General features: G+C 57.7%; 1 protein-coding gene across 1 annotated transcript in view; it reads left to right on the top strand.

The window, feature by feature from the left end:
- Positions 1-6,172, top strand: part of megf8 (multiple EGF-like-domains 8) — a 102,743-nt gene extending 96,571 nt beyond the window's left edge. Inside the window, 1 exon segment of the mRNA XM_052045381.1 lies at positions 806-6,172. Within this exon segment, the coding sequence (XP_051901341.1) occupies positions 806-1,984 (1,179 nt within the window). The 3' untranslated portion in view covers positions 1,985-6,172.
- The last annotated feature ends 2,776 nt before the right edge of the window (positions 6,173-8,948 follow it).

The following is an 8,948-nucleotide window of genomic DNA, read 5'->3' as shown; positions in this document are numbered from 1 at the left end:
CGTGAGAAGCTGCACCCCCCTGACCCCCGTGAGAAGCTGCACCCCCCTGACCCCCCGTGAGAAGCTGCACCCCCCCGACCCCCCCCGTGAGAAGCTGCACCCCACTGACCCCCTTGTGAGAAGCTGCACCCCCCGACCCCCCCCGTGAGGCTGCACCCCCCCGACCCCCCGTGAGAAGTTGTACCCACCGACCCCCGTGAGCTGCACCCCCGACCCCCCCCGTGAGGCTGCACCCCCCCAACCCCCCCCGTGAGGCTGCACCCCCTGACCCCCCCGTGAGAAGCTGCACCCCCCTGACCCCCCCGAGAAGCTGCACCCCCGACCCCTCGTGAGAAGCTGCACCCCCCTGACCCCTCGTGAGAAGCTGCACCCCCCTGACCCCCCCGTGACAAGCTGCACCCCCCGACCCCCCGTGAGGCTGCACCCCACTGACCCCCCCTTGTGAGAAGCTGCACCCCACTGACCCCCCCTTGTGAGAAGCTGCACCCCACTGACCCCCTTGTGAGAAGCTGCACAACCCGACCCCCCCCCCGTGAGGCTGCACCCCCCCAACCCCTCCCCCCCCGTGAGGCTGCACCCCCCCCGTGAGGCTGCACCCCCTGACCTCCCGTGAGAAGGTGTACCCCTGACCCCCGTGAGCTGCACCCCCCATGACCCCCCATGAGAAGCTGCACCCCCCTGACCCCCCCGAGGCTGCACCCCCCGACCCCCCCGTGAGAAGCTGCACCCCCCGACCCCCCCCCGTGAGAAGCTGCACCCCCCCTGACCCCTGTTTCTCCCCCCCCCCCCCCCCCCCCCCCCACAGTGCGCCCGCTGCAAGGAGAACTTCCTGGGGAACCCGACGGGCGGCCGGCAGTGCTACCGGCAGATCACAGTAGAGCAGGAGTACTGCTTCGACCCCACCTCGCAGAGCAACTGCTACCACGAGCCCAACATCAAGAACCTGCCCGCCGGACGCACCGTCTTCTTTGCCGTGCAGCCCAAGTTCACCAACGTCGATATCCGCGTCACCGTGGACGTCACCTTCGGCGCCGTCGACGTCCACGTGGCCGACTTGCATTCCGCCTTTGCCGTCACCGTCGACCCGCTGACCGGCTGGCACCGGGTGCGGCTGGCGCCCGAGAGCGAGGGCCCAGGACAGGCCCGGCGGGAGGCGCCAGGGCCCGAGCCCCTCAACGCCAGCCTGCTGCGAGAGGAGAGGGCCGAGGGACTGACCACCTACATCACAGTGCGGAGGCAGCACACGGTGCTGGTGGTGAGGGCAGTGCGCCAGCGGCTGGTCATCACCTACCCCTACCAGCTGCACGCCCTCAAGACCCAGCGCTTCTTCATGGCGCTGCTGGGCGCAGGCCCCGGCGAGTCCCAGGGGCTGCTCTTCTTCCGGCAGGACCAGGCTCACATCGACCTCTTCGTCTTCTTCAGCGTCTTCTTCTCCTGCTTTTTCCTGTTCCTGGCCGCCTGCGTCCTCCTCTGGAAGGCCAAGCAGGGGCTGGACTCCCGCCGGGAGCGCCGCCGGCACCTGCAGGAGATGGACAAGATGGCGAGCCGCCCCTTCGCCCGGCTGACCGTCTACCTGGAGCCCGAGGCACTGCCCGTCCCCCCTGTCCCCACTGCCGCCAACCCCCTCCACCTGCGGGCCGCCCCCGTCCGCCCGGGACCCCGGCATGGGCGCCGGGGCGAGGCGGGGGTCCCGCCCCAGCTGCTGGCCTGCCCCCCTCCTCCCGCCCCCCACCACCACCCCCCTGCTCCCTGCTTCAGGGTGGGGCCCGTCACCCTGGAGCCCACCGACGACGGGATGGCCGGTGTGGCCACCCTCCTCTTCCAGCTGCCCGGGGGTCTGCTGGCCCCAAACCGGGCCTGCCTGGGCTCAGCCCTAGTCAGCCTGCGCCACAACCTGCAGGACTACTGCTCGGCCGGTCAGGCAGCCGGACCCTCACGCAAGGCCGGCCTGGGGCACGACAACCTCACCAGCATGTCCACGTGAGGGGCCGCCGGGACTCCCGGCGGTGAGGGCAGGGGGGGAGGGAGGGGAACCTGCACTCCCCTGTGTGAATGCACCCCCCACCCTTCCCCCCCCCCCCCCCCCAGCTGGTTCTCAGTCCCCCGTGGGACGCCCAGAGATGTCCCCGTCTCCCTCCTCCTCCCCCCTCTCCCGGAGACGTCTCCCTCCTCCTCCCCCCTCTCCTGCAGGCGGGGAGTGTGGGACTCGGACAGGAAGGCTCGCTGGTACCCGGGGTCCCTGCTCCCTGCCCCACCCCCCCCCCCCAGTCGAACTCACTTGACTCCTGGTGCACTCTGACGTGTAAATATTCCCGGCACTGCCTGGGCTGTGGAGCCCAGGGCACCCACACCCAACACTACACTCCCTTCCTCCCTCCCTCTCTCTCATCACATGTCTGTGACCGTGCTGTGCTGTGGCGGGTGAATTGGGCTGTGGGTGGGGTGGGGGGTGGGGTGGGGTGGTTGGTGGTGGCCCTGGCTGTCGGGAGGTTGTGTCCCCAGGAGACGGCCGCAGAGGGTGCTTGGGGCAGTGTCTTGCACCCACATATTGGACCAGGGGATCACAATGCATCGAACCAGCTACCTGTGACACCAGCAGCTGCCGAGCCCCCCCCCCCCTCCCTGGGGAGGGGGGAAACAGATGACCAGAAAGGAAGGTTGCGGCCACAACAGGGTCTGGGAATCCGCAGTGAGGGACTTGCCCCAGACCTTCCCACCGTCTGCAGGGCGCAGGCAGGGACATGACACCCACCCGAGGAAACGGCTCCAACCACCCTCAAACAGCCTGATTGGCGCCACGTCCACCAGTGGTAGCCAGAGTCAGGGGCATTGCATTAGGACCCTGACGTCACCTCCATCACAACTTGGAGGCACAGAAAGATCCAACACGGAAACAAGCTCGTGGACTTTGTATTGATTGTCAACCATTGGCGGCCCGTGGTCAGTTTGACAGCTAAACCTTCACTCGTCAGGCCTCAGACTTCAAAGTGTAGCAGGAGATATCGTTCAAAACCTTTCCCCATTGCCAGGGGGTCCATATCTTGGGATCCCTTCTGCTGAAGGGCTGCAGCAGTTGAAGAACGTGGTCATCACCTCCATTTCCAGGTCCCCACACAACAGCAACGTAAACTTCCCGCCACTCTCAGGGGATTCAAGCTTCAGAGAGTTTGCCCAGCAGACCCGCGGTTCACGTGTTAGACCTCAAGTGCGCCAGGAGGTTGTTCAGAACCTGGGGTTCAAGTGCGCCAGGAGATTCAGAACCTTTACCCGTTGTCACAGTGGGTCGTGATCTGGCAGTGGGGTTAAATCCGATCCCCCAAGCAGGTGAAGGACCACAGGTGAGAGGGGAAAGGGGACCTGAGGGGCAACTGTTTCCACCCAGAGGGTGGTGAGTCTATGGAACGAGCTGCCAGAGGAAGTGGGTGAGGCAGGTACAACAGGATCATTTAAGAAGCACTTGGATAGGTACATTGGAGGGGTGGGGCTTGGGATATGGGCCAAATGCAGGAAATTGGGACTAGCTGGGTCAGTATGGACTGGTTGGGCCGAAGGGACTGTATCCGTGCCATATTGCTCTGTGACAAGTTTCTGTGCTGTATACTAGCCCTCTGGCCCCGTTGAACATAGAACAGTACACCCCAATATCCTTCCGTGCATCAGTGCTCCTCAGGGTCCTGCCATTTACTGTACACTTTCCTCTTGTATTGGATCCCCCCAAAGTGCAGCACCTCACGCACGTCCGGACTAAACTCCATCTGCCACTTCTCTGCCCACACGTCCAACTGTATATGTGCTGCTGAAAGCTTTGATAACCTTCCTCACTGCCCACACTCCCCCAGTTCTCATTGTTGTCTGCAAACGTACAGATCAGCCACTTGCACTTTTGTCTAAATCGTGTATATTTATCACCAACAACAGAGGTCCCGGCACTGATCCCTGTGGGACACCTCTGGTCACAGACCTCCAGTCAGAATAACACCCCTCCACCACTTCCCGCTGTCTTCAATGGCCAGCCCTCCAGGACCACGCCTGTGGCTAGAGAGGACCTGAAGATCTTGGTCAAGGCCCCAGCAATCTCCTGTCTTGCTTCTCTCAATAACCTGGGATAGATCCCATCAGGCCCTGGAGACATCCACCTTCAAGAGACCCAACACCCCCTCCCTGATATCAACATGCCCTGGAAATCAGCAGACCTGATCTTGCTGTCCTCCATGTCCTTGGTGAAGTACTCATCCACATCCTCTGGCTCCAGGCATAAACTCCCTCCTCTATCCTCGAGTGGTCCTACCCTCTCCCTGGTTACCCTCATGTATATATAAACTGCTGAGATTTTCTCCCAAGGACATTTACAGGGCCCCTTTTAGCTCTCCTGCTTCCCTGTTTGATTTCAGCTTCCTAAACCTTTGCATACACTTCTGTTATGGTTTCGAGGAAATTTGCAACCTCTCTCGTCATCCAAGGTTCCTTGATCCTAACACTCCTTGCGTTGAAATAAACACACGTCAGCCCATCAGTCCCATTATCCTGGCCCAGCCTGTCCTTGCGTCGACCTTCCTTCAACGCCTCCGCTCACCGACCGACAGCTCAGGTTCCCGCCCCACCGCCACGGCAGTTTAAACCCCCTGAGGTAGCACCAGCAAACGCCCCTGTCAGGACTTTGGTCATTCCCTCTTGTACAGGTCCCAGTGACCCTGCACCTGAAGCCCTCCCTCCTGCACCAGCTCCTCAGCCACACGCTGTCTCCCTATTCCTTGTCTCTCTCACCACTGCCAGTGGGGCAGGGTCCAGACCCACAGTGCAAAACACACCACCTCTGCAGCTTCCTTGTTACATTGTCAGAATGCAGAGGAGCTGCTGAGTACGCGGCTGGTGCCTCTCGTGTCCCAGGGGCATGCCTCTGCTCAGTACACACCCGTCGCACTTTCTGTGGTCACGCATCGATTTTGCAGCAGAACAGAGAACACATCTCCCATTCACTGTTTCATTTAATGTCAACACCTTCAGGTGTACAGAGAGTGTCCGTCCTTTCCCTCGGATGGGAATCCTGTGCAGCTGGTTGGGGAGTCATACAGGGTACAGGCACCTCAGCCCTGCTACCTACCTGAGCCAGTCCCATTTGACCTGTTTCCCTCCAAACCTTTCCCATCCATAGACCTCTCCATTAATGGCTTTTAAATGTCAGAATTGTACCCGGTTCCAGCACCTCCTCTGGCAGCTCGTTCCACATTCGCAGCACCGTCTGTGGGGAAAAACCTGCCCCTCAGGTCCCCTTTAAACCTCTGCCCTCCCCAACCCTGACCATTCATCCGCTCCTCGCCCCAGGGAAATCAACCCCAGCCTCTCCTTGTAACCCAAACCCTCCAGTCCAGGGAACGCCCTGAACCTTACTGCGCCCTCTCCAGTTTAATGACTTCCTTCCTATAGCAGGGCGATCAGAACTGCACACAGTTCTCCAAATGGGGGCTCATCACTGCCCTCTACAGCTTGCAGCACGACCTCCCACCTCCTGTACTCGGTGTCCTGCCCACTGATACCCTGTACCTGTGTCATTTTGTTCGTTACTGTTTGACGCTAGAATCCCTCAAGTTACCCTGTGCTTCAACCTTCTGTATAAGTAGCCTGACAAATCTTAAACCAACTGTTTCTGGAGCGTGTCTCCACTGTTTGAAACTGTGCCACCATGTCAACACTACACCCTGCTTCTCTCCTGATCAACCGCATCTCCGGGATGTTTCAGCGCACCTCCCGTGGTGTAGTGCCCCTGGGGTTATGCTCCTGTCCTGAACTCCTGACAACTGTTGTATCTTTACAGCAAGGGGGAACCGGTTAATCAGCTACAGCAGGGCAAGTCTGTTTACCCAGTAACACAGCCAATGGAGGGGGAATGCTCAGTGGGTCAGGCAGTGTCTGTGGAGGGAGAAACCAGTCAACATTTTGGGTCGATGACATGGATACAGGTCCCAGCCACGCACCAGTTTGGAGTGAGGCTGGTAATGCGCATTAAAACTCACGGTTAAAGGAACAAGTACAATCAGGGGGTGTGGAGACGGGGAACAGTCAGAGATCCGGCCCCCACCCACGAGCGATTCCAGCACTGGGTTTTGGTCTCTGTTTTCCAGGATGTGCAGTATTTTTTTTAATAATCAAATAAACTATTGAATTGTTAAAACCAGGCTGCCTGACTGGCATCATCTACAGAAGGGGATCTGCCTGCTGTGTACCAGTCGCTCGGGGCTCCCAGCCAGAGGCGCTGCAGGGAAACAACATCAGGAATTTAACCCCCTCCCCCAAACACACACACGGACCCCTCGGGGAGGGAACGCTGAGGTCCACACCCGGTCTGACCCAGCAATGCAGAGCGGTGCCCACATCTGTGAGCAAACACACCGACCTCCCCAGTCGGGGTAGGGGGCTGATGCGTCATTTATTGCCCTAACTTCAGGCTCCAGTCAGTCGCCACAGGCTACCCCACTGTAGAAGGGTGGTTGTACAAGCAGCTCTGCTCAGTGTCTGTAATTCCCCGTGTGGCTTCCCAGCCTCCACAATCTTCTATTTCTAAAAAAAAGTTTCTGGAACATGGAACAGGCCCTTCGGCCCACCATATCTGTGCTAACCTAACGAATCCCATCTGCCTGCACATGATCTGCATCTCTCCATTCCCTGCCTGTCCAAACAGTTGCATCACCTCCCCTGCTCCAGGCACCCACCACTCCGTGTAAAAAAAAACTTGCCCTATAAATCTCCTTTACACTTCCCCTCGCACCTTAAACCTGTGTCCTCTAGTATTTCACATTTCCATCCTGGCAAGACCATTGTAATTATAAACCTCCATCAGGTCTCCCCTCAGCTTCTGCCGCTCCAGACAAAACAACCCAAGTCTGTCCAACCTCTCCTTGTAGCTCATGCTCTCTAATCCAGGCAGCGTCCTGGTGAACCTCCTCTGCACCCTCTCCAAAACCTCCACACTCTTCCTGTAACGGGGCGACCAGAACGGCGCACAATACTCCAAATGTGGCCCAACCATAAGTTTTACACAGCTGCAGCCTGACTTCCCAACGTCCACACGCAACACCCTGACCAATGAAGGCCATATGCTGTGCGTTGCCTTTACCACCTGATCTACTCGTGCTGCCACTTTCAGGGCGCTCTGGACTTGCACCTCAAGATCTCTCCGGCCATCAGTGCTCCTAAGGGCCCTGTCATTTCCTCTCCTCTTACATTTGACATCCCAAAGTGCAACACCTCACTGGTCCTGATTAAACCCCCATCTGCCATTTCTTTGCCCTATATCCTGCCGTATCCTTAGACAACCTTCTTCACAACTCCACCAATTTTTGTGTCCTCTGCAGACACCCACGTTTTCATACCAATTATTTATAGATATCACAGAGGTCCAGGACTTATCCCTGCAGAACACCACTGGTCACAGACCTCCAGTCAGAATACCACCACCACTCATCTACGGCCAAGCTAATTTCTGAATCCAATCTACTAAATTTCTGTGACTCTCATGAGCCTTAATCTCCAGATCAGACCACCATGAGGGATTGCAGAAAGCCCCAATGCCTCCCTGATCTCGCTGTTCTCCACGGTTCCCGTTCAGTAGCTCACCCACCACCTCTGATTCTTGGCAGAAATTCCCACCATTGTCCTGGAGTGGCCCTACCTCCTCACCAGCTACTGTGTGAATGTATGTATAAAATGCCTTGGAATTCTCTTTAATCCTACTCGCCAAAGGGGCATTTCACAGCCCCTTTCAGCTCTCCTGCTTCCTTCAGATTTCTGCTTTCTAAACCTCACGTGCTTCCTTTTTATTTTTAAATGAATTTGCACCACCTCTCATCATCCAAGGTTCCTGAACCTTGCCATCCTGGTCTGTCTCCCTCACAGGCACACGTCAATCCTGAAATCCCACCAGCCGGCCTTCCAACAATTTGTCAGACGTGGACTTGCCCCAACAACAGCTGCTCCCGATCTACTCTCCCCAGCTCCTGCCTAATTCTGGTGGAATTAGCAACCACCCCACCCCACCCCAGCTCTTTTATGTCCCTCTCCGTTGCATCCGAACCACCTGAACCCTGAGCTGCCAGACCTGCCCTTCTCTCTGTCGCGGCCACGTCGCAGCTCCATGTGCTAATCCCGGCCCCAAGTTCATTGGCCTTACCCGTAACGTAGAACAGTGCAGCAAACGAACAGGCCCTTCAGCTCATGTCATCTGTGCCAACCACGATGACAATCTAACCCCATCTACTGACACAAGGTGTGTATCCCTCCATTCCCCGCCTGCCTGTGTCTCTGTCTAAATGCCTCAATGTGGCTGTTGTACCTGCCTCCACCACTGCCCCTGGCAGCCCGTTCCAGGAGCCCACCACTTCGTGTAAAACAAAAGCCTGCCCTTAAATCACCTTTAAACTTTCCAGGACAGCTTCTATCCCACGGTCATAAGACTATTGAACAGTTCCAATGCGATGAGATGGACTCTGACCATTGTTGGACCTTGCACCTTGTCTACCTGCACTGCACTTCCCTGTAGCTGTGACACTTTACTCTGTATTGTTATTGTTTTACCCTGTACTACCGCAATACACTGTGTGATGAATCAATCTGTACGAACGGTATGCAAGTTTTTCACTGTACCTCGGCACAAGTGACAATAAACCGACACCCTCTCACACTGAAGCTATGCCCTCTCACATTTGATCTTTCCACCCTGGGGGAAAAGATCATCTACCCTGACTTTGTCTCTCGTGATCTCATAAACCTCTATCAGGTCTCCCCTCAGCCTCCGCCGCTCCAGAGAGAATAACCTGAGTTTATCCGACCTCTCCTTGGGGCTCGTGCTCTCTAATCCAGGCAGCGTCCTGGTGAAACTCTTCTGCACTCTCTCCCAAGCCCCCACGTCCTGCAGAGATTGGCAGATGGAACCCCCCCTCTGTTCCTGCGCTGAG

This window comes from Pristis pectinata, chromosome 39 (assembly GCF_009764475.1).
Source record: "Pristis pectinata isolate sPriPec2 chromosome 39, sPriPec2.1.pri, whole genome shotgun sequence".
Classification (NCBI taxonomy): Eukaryota; Metazoa; Chordata; class Chondrichthyes; order Rhinopristiformes; family Pristidae; genus Pristis; species Pristis pectinata.
The sequence above is the reverse complement of the archived record's forward strand: the minus strand, read 5'-3'. Positions and strand labels throughout refer to the sequence as shown.